Source organism: Taurulus bubalis, assembly GCF_910589615.1.
Source record: "Taurulus bubalis genome assembly, chromosome: 3".
NCBI lineage: Eukaryota > Metazoa > Chordata > Actinopteri > Perciformes > Cottidae > Taurulus > Taurulus bubalis.
Window position 1 is genome coordinate 4,682,231 of NC_136591.1, and position 18,983 is coordinate 4,701,213.

Genomic DNA, 18,983 nt, shown 5'->3' on the forward strand with positions numbered 1-18,983 from the left:
GGCTAGAGCACAACAGACCCCTTACGTTAACGTTAGCTTGCTAGCTAGCTAACTTTGAATGAGAGTAACGTCAAGTATCTCTGTTTACCACTGCGAAATAACACAGTCGAGATAACGTTGTAACCCGATGGCTAGCCTGCGTATTGGGTTTGCTCAGAGAAGTCCAACAAATAAGTGTACGTTTTCTGATTCTTGTGTAAATCGTCTGCCTGTCCAGGAAGTCTCACATCAGACTAGCGATTGTATCTGTGAGTCGATTATTCCGGTCTGCCTCATTGCAGTGAAAAGTAATGGATAGCAGAGTGGCAGCACTCCGTACACAGTGCCTGCCAAGCACATTTCTTTCACTGTGATAAACAAATTAAGATCCTGTAATTATGAAATACTATCTCATAATTTCGATTTACTATCTCATAATGAGATAGTTAAGTCATAATTATGAGATACTTAGTCGAATTTCTGAGTCTCATAATTATGACATACTATCTCATAATAATGAGATGGGATTCGGCCTAACTCTCAACAGCATCCCACTTCACTCTCTCTGCCAATTCCAGGTGCCCCCATAAGGTTAGGTAGCTTCGTCTTCTTCTTTGAGATTTATTGGCGGTTGGCAAACAACTAATTGCTGCATTATCGCCACCAACTGGTATGGCGAGTGACTCAGGATGCCCACTACTTGTATTATAAAAAAAACAAGCATTTTAATTAAAATGTAATTATTGAAATACTTTAAAAGTCATTACATTAAAGAAATAAAAAAACATAGGTACCTAAGATGGTTGACAGGTTTTACAGCTACACAGGGCATGAGACCTTCATTGACTGTAGTTCAATGGTTAAATAAATATCAAAATGATCTTCTCATTGGATGGGGTATTTTATTATCAACATTGATAACTGTCTGGACATATTCATATTTTAAATATTATTAAATACATGTATACGGTACGGTAAGTTATTTCAAAATGTTCTTCATTTAATGACACTTGTGTTGACTGTAGTTAAGTGCCACCAGTAACTCTGTTACACTTACTTTAGGCATTGGCCTAATGCAGAATCATATGGGCAGATATTACAAGCTTTAACTGATAAAAGAGTCTCAAAAAATGTTTGGAAAAAGTACCTATTTGTCTTCAAATGACCTGCAGATGGCAGCGATACGCCTTTGCTGCGTATAGTCTGCCGCAAATTATGAGCCGAAGAAGAACTTTAGCCCCGCCCTGCTCCCAGTTCTGCCCGCGCAATACAAGTCGTATGTTTACATCTGTGAAGGAGCAGGTTTCCAACGAACGAATGCTTCTGACATCGTAAGATACGGGATGTGAACGCTTCTGTTTGAATTAGTACAATAGTGCAGTTATTAAAGTAACATGTAAGTGATGTTACGGTGGAACATTGTCTGTAAGGCTAACTTAAAGACGATTAACTACACCCATACGTAGTACACGTAACGTCCTCTACCACCGGCTGTGCTTCCACTAATTGGAGACAGCCGATTCAATGTCCATTAGTATTTGCAATTGATCAGAGAGCACCGTTATTGCATCAATGTTAGATATTTGAACTGTAGGCTGTAACAATGTGACTTCTGGTAAGTCGACGGAGAAAGTGAAAACAAAAGCTAAACGTTGAATAGCTCTTCACTCGTTACTCTGGTGAAGCAGCCTGTAGTTGTTACTGGACACTTGTCAACAAAGAACTTCAGCATGGGAGTTTTTTTCTTCTAGAGATCGACAGTTTGAGATGAGCCAGTCCTGCGCAGAATCGCGTTCGTGAGGTTATCCTTGACACACGTGTGCATGACGTCAGAGGAAGTCTGAATCAAGTCTGACACAAATCTAACTGGCATGCATTGTGCTGCGATCGCCTGTAATCGATTCTGCGCAGGACTGGCTCATCTCGAACGATCCTAATGTTCAGCAGAAGGAGAGATCTCTATTTATAATTATTCTTGACACAGTCATATTTCTATCAAGTATAAATCTGTTGTGAACTTGATGAGCTGCTTTGACTCAGACTCTATAAATGTGAAACCTTGACCTTGTTAATGTCTAATCTTCCAGGTGTTCGGATCACATCACTCCACTATGTTGATGAGCCCTGATCAGGAGGCCCTGATTGGAAGGGTGTTTGAAACCTATCTGACAGATCATCATCATGGGGACATTCTCCAGCTTATTGCAGATACTAATGAAGAGACCCATCGGCCTGTGGTTGTTAATGCCATGACTTTGTTTGAAGCCAATATGGAGGTAATGACAACACAATTCAAAACACAATCTACGTAGTAAGTCAGTAAGTAAGTCCGTTCTTGAAAAGTAACCTTCAGACCGTTTTTACCGTTTAATTGACTTCAAAACCACTCGACTCTGGACACGATGGATGATGGTAAATAGAAATATATATATATATATATATATATATATATATATATATATATATATATATATATATATCTATCATGACAAATTTAAGCAGATAAAAAGGTCTGGAAATGATTCAAAATGTTTAATTTGGTAGCTGTTCCAGAGAACTCTCAGTATCAGGACCAAAGAGGTGTTAATGCAAGTGAAGGAGGCCATTAAAAGGCTGTTAAACCACACAGAGAGCAGACACATCAGGATCGACCGAATCCACAGTATGGTACAATCCTAAAAATAAAGAATGTACTGGCAAGCTCACCAACACCAAAAGGCCCGGAAGACCACAGAGTGAGTGAGTGAGTGATAGATGGATAGATTCCTTTATTAGTCTCGCAGTGGGGAAATTGCAGCATGACAGCAGCAGAGGGGTAAAGTGCACACAAGAGACACATAGTAATATAAACAAACAGTAATAAATACAGTAAATAATCCATATATATATATATATATATATATATATATATATATATATATATATATATATATATATATATATATATATATATATATATATATATGCAGCTAGAATTTGGCTTTGGTAGAAGTGGTTATGGATGAATGAACACATTTACAGTATATACTTACGCTAAATCCATGGTATCTCTACATCCACAGGTTGGGGATTATTTCAACGCCTATCCCCATGATGTCCTGGCTCTATTTGATAAAGTGTTACACAGAACAGCACTGGAGTTATCATGTTGTGGAGGAGAAAAAACAACAGAGAGAATGACACACACTCTTCATGCCCGCATTACAGGTCTATACACTATGTGTATTGTTCTTATTGTTGTTTTCTTTGTATTAATTTGTGCGTTGTGCCTGTTCACGGCTTTTGTCAACTGTGCCGTATAAATACAGTCTGACTTGACTTTGACACGTTGACCGATAGTTATCACGGTGATAAAACCTGAGTGAGATGAATGCTGCCTCTGTTGGAAACAATTCACTTCTCTGTTTTTTTTTATTGACTCTTGTGTGCCCAGGTCTGCCAGTGTGTCCGGAGCTGACCAGAGACACCATTCCCAGGTCCAGAGATATAGGACACTTTCTGTCTGTCACTGGTACTGTCATACGCACCAGTGTTGCCAAGGTAACATTATGGCAGGAATCAGTTCATCCATTCACACATACAAGGATGACAGGAACTACCATGCAAGGTGCCATCAGAGCTAAACACATTCACGTGTTGACAGGGATGGAATCGCCGCTCTACCTTTTTAGCTTAAACAATATGTCTTTTTGATGTCGGATGATTTTCCCCTTAGGGAAAGTAAAGTGTAACCATGTCATGTGAGATGCTTTTCAATGAGTGGGATAGAGAGATGGATAAGGGGAAGTGGTAAGGGTTAGGTAATGGTTGATGAGATGCAGCATACATGAACCAGCTGACTTTTTTATCAGTGATATAGCAGCTGGGTGTTGCTTGGTGGATCTTAATGTGCTGCAGGTGTGGGAGTTCCCCCTCTGTCTAGAGTCGTGAGAGATGGTGTAGTAGCCAGCATGGCGCTATAATAAAAAAAAGTAATGCTCACGTATATATTCGTAGGTGAGGAAGGATGAGTGGAAATAACCTAAATCAGTTTCTGCACAATATCTTCATGTTTTTGTTTTGAGTTCTGCTAAGAATTCTTCTCTGCCTCTCATAGGTTTTGGAATACGAGCGTGATTACATGTGCACAAAGTGTCGTCACGTTTTCACGGTGCAGGCTGATTTTGACCAGTTCTACGTCTTTGTCCCACCGGTGGTCTGTCCTCATCCTGACGGCTGTAATTCCTTCAAATTCAGCTGTCTGTCTGGAGGATCTGAGCCTGCTGCCTGCAGGGACTTCCAGGAGATCAAGATACAAGAGCAGGTAGAATTATTTATTTATTTATTTATTTATTTATATATATGTGTATGTATATGTATATATATATATATATATATATATATACACACACACACACACACACACACACACACACACACACACACACACACACACACACACACACACACACACACACACACAATTTTTTTATTTATAGTAAATCTTTCCCCCCACCACACAGGTGCAGAGGCTGTCAGTGGGCAGTATTCCTCGCGCTATACTGGTGGTTCTGGAGGACGACCTTGTTGACGGTTGTAAATCTGGTAAGAACTGTAAATAGCAAGCTTTAACAGTATACAAATACAACCAGCTTCTCCTAAAGTATGCACATGAGTACCCGAGCAAACAGAAGTCTTTGTCATTATATTGACTGCCACTGATGAGTCACATCATCAACGGAACAGAGACAGAACATTCTGAGATATAGTTTCTACTTTTCTATTACTACAATGTGTTTAGTTAAGTAAGATGACTAAAGTAAAAGCTGTTCACAAGTCTAACAAAATATCTCTAGGTACTCTATGCTGATGTTGGGAAAAAGTGTTGTTGCTGTATGAAGGTTGAAATGAAATGAGAAACCACGGTGAAACTGTTTATGGGGTGCTCGATGATGTGAATGTTTATGGGGTACTACTAGGAGACGATGTGACTGTTTTTGGGGTGCTCCTAGGAGACGATGTGACTGTTTTTGGGGTGCTCCTAGGAGACGATGTGACTGTTTTTGGGGTGCTCCTAGGAGACGATGTGACTGTTTATGGGGTGCTCCTAGGAGATGATGTGACTGTTTTTGGGGTGCTCCTAGGAGATGATGTGACTGTTTATGGGGTGCTGTGCCAGCGCTGGAAGCCCTTCTATGATGGCACTCGTTGTGATGTGGAACTGGTCCTCAAAGCTAACAACATAGAAGTGAACAACCACCATGCAGCTGCTGCTCGTCTCACGAAGGATGTTCAGGAAGAGTTTGAAGACTTCTGGAATAACTACAAACATGATCCCATAGCGGGTGGGTAGGAATTGCCTCATAACTCAACCATCCATTTTTCTTTTTTTCATCAAATTTGTATTAATTATTTTAATCCTCCCTCTTTCTGTAGGCAGAAACCAGATCTTGTTGAGCCTGTGCCCACAGGTATTTGGCATGTTTGTGATTAAACTTGCGGTTGCCATGGTGTTGGCTGGTGGGGTGCAGAGAGTAGATTCTTCTGGAACCAAGATCAGAGGTATATCTCATTTGTATTTATCATGTGTTTAAAGTAAGGACAAATATCAATCACCAGAGAGTTTGCATATTTATTATGCCATACACTGCATTGTCACGTCACAGGTAGTACTGCTACAATGATTTGTTTAAGTTCTTGGGGATTTAAGGCTGTGCACCAGCTGCTAACAGACCTTACCTATATGCCCATGCTGCCACTCAATGACAAAAATAGGTGGGCCTTATCTGAAATGGCCTTGAGCTCAGCTAGCTTTCCCCCTTCACTGCAGTCTGTCCCTGCAGTGCTGTGTGGTTAGTCCAGTCCTCTGCTTGTGTTTCAGTTCACACAGCCAGAAACTAAACCAAATGTTTTAAGGGATGAGTGTTATTGCTAATCATCTGTGTCAACAATCGACTCTGGCCTCTTTGGCATCTGTCCTCTGGCAGGCTCATATTAGGTGAGACCCGCCTTATTGAGATGGACAACCATACAAACCAACAAATGACAACCTGTGGCCGTGGCAATATGGAAACTGTGACAAATGTTTTCTCTGTTTGGATTTTGTCCTCTTTAGGGGAGTGTCATATGTTGCTGGTTGGCGACCCAGGCACAGGGAAGTCTCAGTTCTTAAAATATGCAGCTAAAATCATGCCCCGCTCTGTACTCACAGCTGGAATTGGATCAACAAGTGCAGGTGGAGTGTGTTCTGTCAGCTCTCATGTCAGTTTAGCCATTTATCAGGAATTTGTCATCAACAGCTTGATGTTCCACATAAATAATTGAATATGCTTAGATATAAACATATCCAATCACTTCATGTTTTACTGGATGAACTGAATTTATTGACACAATGTTATTTGTTGAAGGACTGACCGTAGCAGCAGTGAAAGATGGAGGTGAATGGCATCTGGAGGCAGGAGCTCTGGTTCTGTCAGATGGTGGTTTATGCTGCATTGATGAATTCAACAATATCAAGGAACACGATCGCATCAGCATCCATGAAGCTATGGAACAACAGTCTATTAGTGTGGCCAAAGCTGGGTAGGCCAGTCATGCACACATGTCCACATGCTCTTAGAATTCCAGTTAAGGCAAAAAAATACCGACATGCATCTAGTTTTAATGGCGGTTCAATTCCCAGCTGCGCTAGCCCATGTCGATGTGTCCTTGGGCTAGACACTTTTCCCCAAAATTGCTCCTGTAGCTGTGCCTACGGTGTGTGAATTTGAAATAGTCCTGATGGGCAGGTGGCACCTTGTGTCAGTGTATGAATGTCTCCACATTGTCTCCTCTCTACAGGATGGTGTGTAAGCTGAATACTAGAACCAGCATCCTGGCAGCTGCCAACCCTAAAGGCCAGTACGACCCCAACGAGCCCCTGTCTGTGAATGTGGCTCTGGCCAGCCCTCTGCTGAGTCGCTTTGACCTGGTTCTCGTTCTGCTGGACACCCGAAACGCAGAGTGGGACAACGTCATCTCCTCCTTCATTCTGGAAGACAGAGGTAGAGGATACGTATGAATTTTAATGATATGAATATTGTAATGATTGTTATTGTGTTATTTATTACAACCTGATGAGCCACAAAACCATCCCAGGTAAATTAGTATACAACTATTTCAGCAAATCGATAATATTTGTAAATGCAGTGTGAACAATGTCTTCAAGCTTCATTCGTAACGCTGACATTTAAATTCTAATTTAACATTGCAATGCTGCACAGCGTGTTTTTTGCATGACTGTATAGTGTTAAAGGGTTAAAGCTGGTATGTCTGCACGGTTGGAGATACAGGTTAGGCTACATGCACTAATATTTTTCTTGACATTATTAAGCAAGGCAGGTAAGACAACTTTTAAACTGGTATACAACAAAACATATAATAATAATATTTAAAAAGATAAATAACATAATTATATGAAAACCTGTCCCTAATTCCCCTCCCTCTAAAGAAAGAAAAAAGGGTGGGAAATGATGTATGTATGTATTGATAGTAACAAGAAGAAAAATATATGTAACATAACCACGAACAAGAAAATGTTAGGGCAGCACTCTTTCTTTACAATTTTCTCTGCTCGACTAGAAAGGGTATCCTCCTCAATATCCTTGGGTAAGACACTTAACTCCAAATGTCTCCCGTAGCTGTGTGTGAATGTTGGAATGTGCACGCTAGACGCCACCATCAGTGTGTGTGAATGATTTCAAGTGACTAGAAAAGAGATGTACAAGTACGTGGTATACAGCGTAGTTTAACAGATACCCCCGACTAGTGTGGGTAAAGCACTGCTGGTCTGTAACAGCAGTGGTATGGAACTCACAACCACCCAAAATCTACCCTTCTTACGCTGTGTGTGTGTGTGTGTGTGTGTGTGTGTGTGTGTGTGTGTGTGTGTGTGTGTGTGTGTGTGTGTGTGTGCGTGCGCACACATATCTCCTTCTCCTAGGAGTAGTTTTACTTTTGAGAGCTCATTAAAAAATTAAATTGAGATCTGTGTTTACAGAGTTTAAATTGTCAGAATAAATGTTCCTTAATTCATTAAATGTTCTACATTTTAGGAGGAAGTGCATCTCACTCAGTCTCACCTGTCCAGCAATGACCATATACTTGTTTTTGGTTGCCATGAATTTTTGTGTCTTCCTTAATTGAAAATCTCTCTCTGTCCAGCATTGTTTGTGGTCACGTTTTGGGTGAAGGCTCTGGAAGTGGTCGTGCACCTCTGAATTTTGTTGTGACTATGGCGATCAGAGCTTTTCAAACGTGGCTGTCATAAACGGTTCACTAATAAAAACACTCTTACATGCACCATTTTGTTTTTAAATGCTTGAGAAAGGTCTTAAAAATGTATGTCGTAATAATGCATCAATCTGGAGAAATATACATCAACAGTCACATTTCATAGGCCACGTTGCCAGATGTATGCTTGTTATGATCACCTCAACAAAGAGTCAATAGTCAAGTCTGTCCCGCCTCCAGCGGACCGGCCACTGTCAGCATCCACAGCAGATGTGAAGAAAACCCTGATGAGAGTGAATATGAGTAAAGCTGCTGGACCTGATGACATCTCTGGTTGTGTACTAAGAACACATACCAACCAGCTAACTGATGTCCACTGAAATGTTCAACATAACACTGTCACAGGAGAGTGGTCCCACTTGCTTCAAGACACCATCGTTCTTGTCATAAGGTCTGGTTCTCCAGCATCAAAAGCAACATCCCAGTCAGCCTGGACCCTCACCAGTTTGCATACGGAGCCAACAGATTCACAGAGGATGCCGTCTCCACTGCTCTCACTCATCATTCAACGCTTCATTAGAAAGCCACAATAGCAGTTTTTAATTTAAAAAATATAATTCGGTACAGCCCTAAAAAATACATTCACTGAGAAAACATTTCTGAACATATATTTATTGAAATTATTCAACAGTAGGCTAATTATTAATATAGTTTTTGTTAAGGCATGATGTATTTTGATTGTATAGCATAACAGCAGTAATGATGTAATGTTTTGCTTTCAGGGCTGCCGGCTGAGTCTGCCGGCGTGTGGTCCATGGAGAAGATGAAGGCTTACTTCAGCTTGATTAAGCGCTTGCAGCCGCAGCTGTCGGAGGAGGCCAACATCATCCTGACACGTTACTACCAGCTACAGAGACGAAGTGATGGCCGTAACCCCGCCCGCACCACCATCCGCATGCTGGAGAGTCTCAGCAGACTGGCTGAAGGTGAGGAGGATGGAACTTTGACTTCATCTCAATACATCTCATCCATTTAAAGCTTTACTTAGTCAAAGCCTTTGAAGCTGATTTATTGGTTGTGCGCCGTTCTCATACTTGCCCAATGATGAGATTTTAAGTTACCCTCAAAATAAAACAAATGAGAATGAATGTTTTTGTAGCTAAGGTATAGAAAGTCCACCGATATGAGTTTGCACTCTGGTATGAATGTTGACTATACGGTGCTGACCGGTAGACCAGAAACGGTCAGCTGCAGATGGAAACGGGGCGTTTTTCAGCTGATCAGCCATGATTCTTTTGCCGGTCATATCTACGCGCCATGATATGATATTTTTTGAGTGAAGAAGATGAGTTTACAATGTGTCACAACTGTAAGTCCAAAATAAGCGGTGGAGGAACAACCTTAACAGTTGGAACAACTGACGTAATCAGGATTACTCGGACAACAGTGGTCTTTATTAGTGGTATTACTACTAATAAAGACCACTGCTGTCAGAGTAATCCTGACGGCAGAAATAATAGTAGAAAAAGGATTACTACTATAGTAGTAGTAATCCTTTTTCTACTATTATGATAATAAAAGATGTAACATAAATGTGATTAATTTACTTGGGTTGAGATCAGGTGACTGACTTGGCCATTGAAGGGCTATTCTCGCAGTATGTGTTGGGTCATTATCCATCTGTACTGAGAAGTGCCATCCAATCAGTTGTGCAGCATTTGGCTGAATCTGATCAGATAGTAAAGGCCTAAACACCTCAAAACTCCTCCTGCTACTTCTATCAAGCTGTGACATCATCAATGAACACCAGTGACCCAGTTCCATTGGCAGCTTTACCAGCCCATGCATAGCACTGCCTCCACCATGTTCACCAGAGGATGTGGTTTGCTTCAGATCAGGAGCCGTTCCTTTCCTTCTCTACACTTTTCTCTTCCCATCATTCTGGAACAAGTTCATCTTTCCTTCATCTCAAACTGATCAGGCTCATTCAGATGTTTTCTGGCAAGGTCTAATCTGGCCTTCCTGTTCTTCAGTGGTTTGCACATTGTTGGCCTCTCTTGATTGACGACTTTGACAAAGACACGCCTCCCTTCTCCAGAGTATTCTTGACCTCAGTATTCATGTTATGAAGGGTTATTCTTGACCTCAGTATTCATGTTATGAAGGGTTCTTCGTGACCTCAGTATTCATGTTATGAAGGGTTCTTTTGACCTCAGTATTCATGTTATGAAGGGTTCTTTTGACCTCAGTATTCATGTTATGAAGGTTATTCTTGACCTCAGTATTCATGTTATGAAGGGTTCTTCGTGACCTCAGTATTCATGTTATGAAGGGTTCTTTTGACCTCAGTATTCATGTTATGAAGGGTTCTTTTGACCTCAGTATTCATGTTATGAAGGTTATTCTTGACCTCAGTATTCATGTTATGAAGGGTTCTTTTGACCTCAGTATTCATGTTATGAAGGTTATTCTTGACCTCAGTATTCATGTTATGAAGGGTTCTTCGTGACCTCAGTATTCATGTTGTCAAGTGTTCTTCTTGACCTCAGTATTCATGAAGGTTCTTCTGCAGAAAGAATTCTGCTACATCTACTTGACATGTCCTCCGTGGTCTTCGGGGCCTTTTGGTGTTGGTGAGCTTGCCAGTACATTCCTTATTTTTAGGATTGTACCATACTGTTGATTTGGTCGATCCTGATGCGTCTGCTCTCTGCCCGATAGGTTTGTGTGTTTAACAGCCTTTTAATGGCCTCCTTCAATTGCATTGACACCTCTTTGGTCCTCATGCTGAGAGTTCTCTGGACCAGTTCTCTGGACCAAATGCAAATTACCATTTTGAATCATCTCCAGAGTTTTGTATCTGCTTAATTTGTCATGAAATAACGAGGGAACAGGCCACACCTGGCCATCAAACCAGTTCTAAGACAATTGTCCAATTACTTCTGAGCCTCTGAAAATGAGGATGACTGTAAAAATGACTGTAATTTCAAAACGGTTTATGCGATAGTTTTGTTATTTCCATTGAATTAAAGCTGACGGTCTACACTGCAACAACATATTGGCTGCTTCATTTCAAATCTGTGTAAAGTTGTGTAAAGGGGAGAATAAGACAAATTGTGTCAGTCCAAATACTATCTTGCCAAACTAACCCAGATTCTTCTAAATTGGTGGAACACCATATGCTTTCAAGCTTCCATGATGTTTGCTTTAATTTGCAGGTCTGAGGGTTATACCATGGTGCGAGCCTCCTTTGTTTAATGATCCTCTTTTTTTAGAGGGGCTATCGAGTCCAGTATGAGTCTCAGTGAGCCAGTAGCACCATCGACAAGATGATCAATCTGGGACGGAATAAAGTTAGCACAGAAGTCCTCTGTTATAATGATGACGGACTAAAGTTAGCACAGAAGTCCTCTGTTATATTGAGACATGGTATTGAACCAAATACAGAAGAAATCGCTTCTTTAAATTTAGCTATAGCACTGTCAGTTAGACATCTGGTCTAGAAACCTTTGCCTAGCGGCGTACGCTCCTGTAGTATAAACTCAAAAAGTTAGAAGGCAATGGTCTGATAAAAAAGGGTTCTGTGGAAAGACTATGGTGGGGTTAAACAGTGAGTTCTGTACTCCCTGACAGAAGCCAATCGAATCCAACAATGAGATCCATTTTCTTGGTCAACATTGTCTTCGGGCAAACAAAAATGTGAATATATTGAGTTTTGTATAAATAGCTGACCGCAGCAGAACTTCTTACCACTTACAGGATTTCCTTTTTTTTAACCTTGCAGCCCACGCCAGGCTCATGTACAGACAGACGGTGACCGTAGAGGATGCCGTCATGGCTGTCTCTGTCATGGAGTGTTCCATGCAGGTAAGAAGAAAACTAAATGACTACTTTGCTACAAGAATATTGATCACAAAAATAAGTTTCTTAATATTAGTGTTGTGACTTACAATGCCAGTGATGTATGTTGTCCATTATGTAACAATGTTCATTTTCATTTGACAAAGACACAGATGGACAATAGTACAATACATATACTGTATACTTGTCCACATTTTTAAATGGTATGACATTAAACTTGGATATACTGGTGTTTACCAGGCCCCTTCCCTTTGTTCTCTCTTTCCTGTGCTGTAGATGTCATTTAAAAAAATATTCTTGATTAAAAAAATATGCTGTTTTCGCCCATCCTACACTTAATAACACATCATAATAAAGTCAAAACTAGAAGAGTTTAAATTTATTATATTAACAAAAACTGGCTACTACTTTAACAGGAAGCAGATTGGTGATGTGTATTGTTAACTGTGCTGAAATGTGTGCCAGCAAAGACTGGAGACAGCACAGCGTATTCTATCCTGAAGCATCAGCAAACAGTACAGTGTCTAACCAGCCCTCAAATCCAAGCAGCAAGGTCAAATCCTCCTGCTTTGGAGGCCTGGTCCAAGGTCACTGTAATGTACAGGATGCATCCCAGCTGGGTGTGCTCACATGTACTACTGATCCAAACTGTCCTGCTGTGGTCAGAGGTTCAACCTGTAGATGCCACACAGAGTGACACCTTACTTCAGCAGAAATATTTAATTGATTAATATTCAACGAATTATTGTGATTTATTTTAACATTGACACTTGTGACTATTAACCATTTGGCCCATTTTCTACCATAATGCTGCAGCCTGCGATCTTGCGGCAGTCTGTAACTATACGGCTTTCCTTTCAGGGCGGTGCTCTGCTGGGGAATGTGAATGCATTACTTACCTCTTTCCCCGACGACCCCGGTCAGCAGTATCAGATTCAGTGTCAGATATTGCTGGAAGGGCTGAACCTGCCACTGCTCCTTCAGAAAGAGACGGACAGACAGACCAGGTGAGTAACGGATGGCTTTTGTCTCCCACATTTCCGCGACAGCCACACATCATCCACATCGGCGTTTTTATGAAAACGCATATCACATAATCGCGTACACTAGGCATGAGCATGCTGGTGTTTACTCTGCAGATGGTTAGTTGCAGAAAATAGAAAGGAGGAACAACGGCAATGGCGTAAAGTAAGCCCAGAGATGTCTTTGCTTGGATCGACGATGTTACTGGTAGTAACGCATGAGTACAAGGCGTTCAAGCCAACCGGTCACGAGATGGGGTCGTGAAGAATCAGGGAAGGACACCAGGATTAGTTTTTTTGTTTGGTACGGAATGTTCCATTCGACAACTAATCAGAAGTGAGTACAAACTATGTAATCCCGTAGTTTTCAAAATAAAACGTTTTCATAAGTCTCCGTTTCCGGGGCTTTAAATGCGGAGCGGTGTGGATTCTGTGAAGATCAAAAGATCTTGTTTTAATAGCAAAACGTCTCAGTGTGGATGTGGCCTAAGATGTGGCTCATGTTATTTAATAGCAATGAACCTCCTCATGCTACTACATGTTGTTCATGTAACCAGATCTATGCCACCAAACTACTGTTTTTAAAACCATCAATACTGGGATGTACATTGAGGTTGTGGTTGTATTTTCTCTTAATACTTTTGTACACAGTGCATCATTACCTTCAAAGTTTTTTAAGTAAGTTTCGGATGACATAATTGAACATCAGGGTTTCCTCATGGCAAAGGAGTTCATCTGCATTTTCTTTGTTCAATAGGCTGAAGAGCAACACCTCAGAGGCGCCAACTGATCAATACCAACATCAACCCGGAGACACAAACTCCATCAACAAAACACACTGCCATGACACCACCAGTAACAAGAGTGATGTCACACTGGACAGTAGCTTGGACTGGTTCCACTCCATCACTTCATCACTGTCGACAGATGGTATGGCCTCATCCAAAGTGGCATCAGCTCCAGAAAACCGCAATAGAAAACCAAACTTCAGTTGCTCGGACGTGTCTACAGCAACCAAACTGCCATGCCCTCCAACTGAGAAGGATGTTCTAAGTAACCCTAGCCCATCATTAAACCATATTGTTGTTTCAAATCCCTCTGCTTCACAAGAAGAAAACATTAAAGAAAGACGCTCTATAATCCAAAAGCAGATGAAGCAGCCTGAGGGACAAAACGATAAAAAACATCCAGAGTTCTTGGAGTGTGTGTTTCAGAAAGTCTCAAAGAATCTGAGAGAGAGAAGAAGAGAGCTGGAGCTAGATCATCAGCATGGAGAGAGGGTGGTGTCTGGAGATGAAAGTAAAGATGCGACTGATGGTTTGGTTTCCCACAAACCATCAGTAAGTAGCTGCTTACTGTCTTCAGCTGAGAAGAGCCCCTCAAATATCCAAATTCAGGATAACCAGCCCCCTGGCAAAAGAAGAAGATTTGAGAAGGAAGACAAGCGGGACCAGACTGGAGCTAATAACATCAGTACTGTACTAAAGGAAAAGATGGCAGCTGAAGCTGAAACTGGTAAAGAGCTGCATGCAAAGTTGTCAAGCTTTATATTCAAACCAAGGAAGATGAGGCCTTCAAGCCACAGCCTTAATGCCAGCTCAGCCGTCAGCGCAGAGTTCCAAACTCATTGTAACCCAGGCAGTAGAGATCCTCACACCTACACAGAAAGAAGAATGAGTGATCCAGAGCCAGTTAGTCTTGATGACTCAGCCAATCCACTTACAGACATAGAGAAGAATAAAAGACAGAACCCGTATCTGAATCTTTCCAAAGGCGGAAGCAGGAGAAAGCAAGTGAGCTGTGTCAGTGAGGTGGGAGAGAGAAGATCTGAAGGAAAAACTGTGTGTCAAGACCAAAGACCCAGAGTCGACACCAGTGATGAGGCCAAAGTAAAACCAAATCCTTTCATCAATGATCCAGCACCTTTCGAACACACTAAGTCCACTGTGGCCTCCTCTGCCCTGGCTAAACTCTCAAGATTTTCATTTACCTGCACAGCGGAAACCAAAGTAGAAACAAATCCTGGTACTGAAGTGGAAAAAAGGCTACTTCAAAGTCTTGGTGCTGAACACTCGAGAGCTAATTCTAAAGACACTCGAGAGCTAATGTTAAGGAGCCAAGTAAAGGATACAGAGCTCACACCCGGACAGGTACATGAACGACGTACAGAGTCACCAACTAAAACCATGTCAAAATGCAAAGCACAGCCTTCTCGTGCTTCAAGCCAAAGTAACAGTGCAGACATGGCGGGTGGGGGTCCTGCTGCCCATCAAAGTAGTGGCAATCTGAAGAAGAGAGCGTGTTTTGAGCTGGGCCCTCCAAGTAGAGGTGGTGCTGCCAAGGGGCCATTTTCAGGACTGTCTCTGTTTGACTCTGCTGAGTTGAGTCATGCTGTTCTTGACACTGACTGGAACCAAGCAGTTTCCAAGAAAGCCAAACTGTGAAACAATGTGTATGTGGACAACAATGCAATCAGGTGTTGCTGTGTGGAAAATCAATTGAATTATTTGCCTGATGTATTATTGAGTTAGCTTCTGTAGTCTGAAAGTAAACCTGTTCAATCATTTGAGAAGTTCAGCTAGAATTGTGTTTTCTTGTTCGTCCTCTTGTAGCTGAATAGCTGGAGGGCTGAGCTACAGCAGAATGAATCTCAGGGAAGTTAATAAGCTGCATGACGCTTGGCTTTATACTTGAGCCAAAAGCGTATCAATGGTTTGTCATAAAGAGAAACTTTCTGGGTCTATACCTTCTTTAGCCTACAAAGTCCATACATTACTTAATTGTGTACATTGTATCTGGAAAACTTTTGTACATACCAACATCATCTTTACTTCAATGAAAACACAATTTGTTGAATTCATGAGCGTGTTTCTTATTTTTCGAAAATGTTGTTCGAAAATTAGAATGTATAATTGGTCAGTACTACTTCTATTAAGATATACATAATGTATTGGTTGCGAGGTTTGGGATGTTTTAATTGCATGAAACAAAAAATGGTATAAGCTCAATACTTAACAGATTATTAGCTTGTTAGCCTTGTGGTAAGTAACGTTCTAATTTTACATTACAGTTATTATTTCAAACGTAGAGTGTTGTGTCCTGCAGATGGCTAATGGTATTCATAAGACCGTATGCATCAGGCAGCAAAGAGAGCAGAGCCCTGTGTGGTCATGCCTGGCCACATCACATGCTTGTAACAAATAGGGCGCAGCATTTTACTTCTCGATCCATGTTATTTTTTTATTTACAGTCATCAGCTATTCATACAAACTGAATTGGATTGCACAATATGCAAAATAAATAAAATAATGATTAAAACTGGTTTTCTTCAGATGACAATTACGTAGCAAATTCAATTTATTTTGTATAGCTCAAAATCACAAATCAGAGGGCTTTACAATCTGTACACCTACGACATCCCTGTCCCAGGACCTCACATCAACAAAACCTTCAGGAGAGCAACAGAGGAGGATCCTCTATCAGGATGGACAGAAGCAATAGATGTCATGTGACCAGAAGTACAATATATGTCATGTGTACAGAAAAATCACCATAACAGAGTTATAACACATTCAATGAATATGACAAAAATGAATGCAAATGTCTCAAAACCGTATTGTTTATGATGGTTGTTTCTGTAGCTTTGTTTCTTTGTTGCATAGCTTAAGCGTTGGCTATTCTTCCAGTCATTTAAACACACTCATACACATAGTTACAAAAACAACTAACAGAACAGCTCATCTTATCAAATGAGCAATCAAGTACTGAATAGAAACAAAAGTGTCATTCTTTAACAAACAAAATTATATATCAATCACAATTCCTCATGAATTCCTGGCAAAAAGAAAATCGTTAAACAAATATATATAAATATAAATATTCATTCCTAAAAACGATAACAAATTCCTTGTCCAAATTACCTAAAATTATATTTATCCATCCTGCTCTTTACAGCATGCCAAGAAAATAGTGAGTCAAATAACATTTCTTATTCGCTGCGAAGGGGGATTTCTATTTTTCCCTAGTATTTCATACACCATAAGTCATATTTTACAAATCCATTCATGGTTCCTTAAATGTTTGGATTTGCATCGAAAAAGTGTGGATTTAAAAAGGAATAAGTTTCTGTGTCAAGTGCAATATGTTGTGTTAATAGTAAGAGCTATTCTTAAAACAATACAATAGAAATGGGTTAGTATAGGGTTAGCAGAATTGGAATTGGAACAATGAATATCATATGGACAAAATATGGACAGACAAATCACAGTGTAAAACTATTACAACCACCACTGAGTCGACTGCAGAGGGCCCAAAATATTTAAAGCCCAAATGCAGCGTTATGTTTAAGAATGAGCTCGGGTCATTGATGCAAATGAATAAACAAAGGGTATTTTACCAACAATGAGAACCATTGTTGTTTTTAACCAATTATTCCACTACCTGTACCTCCTTATTGAACATGTGACCGTGGTGCAGCAGCATATATCGTTGAATCATCCACACGTAGACATTTGAGCCTTTTCTAAAACTAATGGAAGATCATTAGAAAGACGGAAAACAAACGGCTACATTGAGGAAGCCCATCATCACATGTCTGATCTTTGAAAAAAGCCTTCCATCCATTACAAGGCAGTAATGGTGAAGCAATTCTGTTTTAGCTCAACTAACAACACATAATGTCATATACGCCTAACAGCAAAGCCCAAGAATGTTTCAGTTATTTATAATCACTATTTAATGTAATAACAGGGATTTACATCTGTTTAAAATAGCAGTGTAAAGAGTGGCAGTCCTTGTTTGAAATTCCTTGCTTTGATTAATCTTAGCCATTAACTCAACAGATGCATATCGATCCAATATATATATATATATATATATATATATATATATATATATATATATATATATATAGTTTCTCAGCTTTTAGTGGACCTCAGAAGTCTCCGTTTCAACTCCACATTCAGAATTCTTGGATCAGATAATGTCATGTTAACATCAACCACTGATGTATAATTTGACAATCTAGCCTAAAACATATGATGTATTACTGTTGATGCACAATATACATGTAGTACTCAATATGTATGTCTAACAGAGAAAGTTCCCTCACAGTCTATCAGCGACATGTAAGTCCCTCAGATGCTTTCTTGAGCCACTATTCTTCCTCTTCTGCTTCATCTTTGAGATCAACAGGTGGAACATCTCTATGATGTTGAGTATCACAGAGAGGACGGACATCGCCAACATAAAGACAATGAAGATGTTTTTTTCTGTGGGACGACTTATGAAGCAGACTACCGGTCCACGACAGGTTTGGTCGCTAAATGAAATCTTACTGGGCATCTGTATGAAGCCATACAGGTAGTACTGGCCTACGATGAATGCCATTTCCAGCAGGATCTTGAACAGCAGCTGCATCACGTAGCTGACCAGCAGGATGCCCTTGAGCTTTACTTTTCCATGTTCATCTGAATACTTTGGAACTTTAATCATCCCATTTTTACCCCGTTTCTGCTCCAAGCATCTCCTCAGCTTGTTTTCTCTGCGAATCACCAGCAGGACGTGGCCCAGATACATGAGTGTTGGAGTGGACACAATCAGGATCTGGAGGACCCAGAAGCGTGTGTGAGACATGGGGAAGGATCGATCATAGCAGGCATTCTTGCAGCCTAGGCTTTTGGTGTTACAGTCCATGTTTTCCTGCTCATCTCCCCATATGTCATCTACACCAGCAGCTAGGATGAAGATCCTGAAGAGGAACAGAACACTCATCCAGACTTTTCCGACAACAGTGGAGTGTGACTGCACCTTGTCCAACAAATCAGACAGAAAGGACCACTCCCCCATGATGACTACGAGAGAGAAGACAAA

General features: G+C 40.6%; 2 protein-coding genes across 2 annotated transcripts; one reads left to right on the plus strand and one right to left on the minus strand.

The window, feature by feature from the left end:
- Window positions 1–2,090: 2,090 nt before the first annotated feature.
- mcm9 (minichromosome maintenance 9 homologous recombination repair factor) lies at window positions 2,091–15,732 on the plus strand (the record flags this gene model as incomplete). Its single annotated transcript, XM_079215188.1, has 15 exons — window positions 2,091–2,255; window positions 3,042–3,186; window positions 3,413–3,519; window positions 4,076–4,282; window positions 4,482–4,563; window positions 5,103–5,307; window positions 5,399–5,520; window positions 6,074–6,193; window positions 6,366–6,540; window positions 6,799–7,001; window positions 9,012–9,215; window positions 12,014–12,096; window positions 12,952–13,097; window positions 13,870–14,042; window positions 15,725–15,732. The coding sequence occupies 15 exons, from the start codon at window positions 2,091–2,093 to the stop codon at window positions 15,730–15,732; spliced, it is 2,145 nt and encodes a 714-aa protein (XP_079071314.1).
- A 2,486-nt stretch (window positions 15,733–18,218) lies between these two features.
- On the minus strand, window positions 18,219–18,959 carry LOC306733879 (gap junction Cx32.2 protein-like; the record flags this gene model as incomplete). The annotated part of the gene is made up of 1 exon (XM_079215189.1): window positions 18,219–18,959. The coding sequence occupies one exon, from the start codon at window positions 18,957–18,959 to the stop codon at window positions 18,219–18,221; it is 741 nt and encodes a 246-aa protein (XP_079071315.1).
- Window positions 18,960–18,983: the final 24 nt, after the last annotated feature.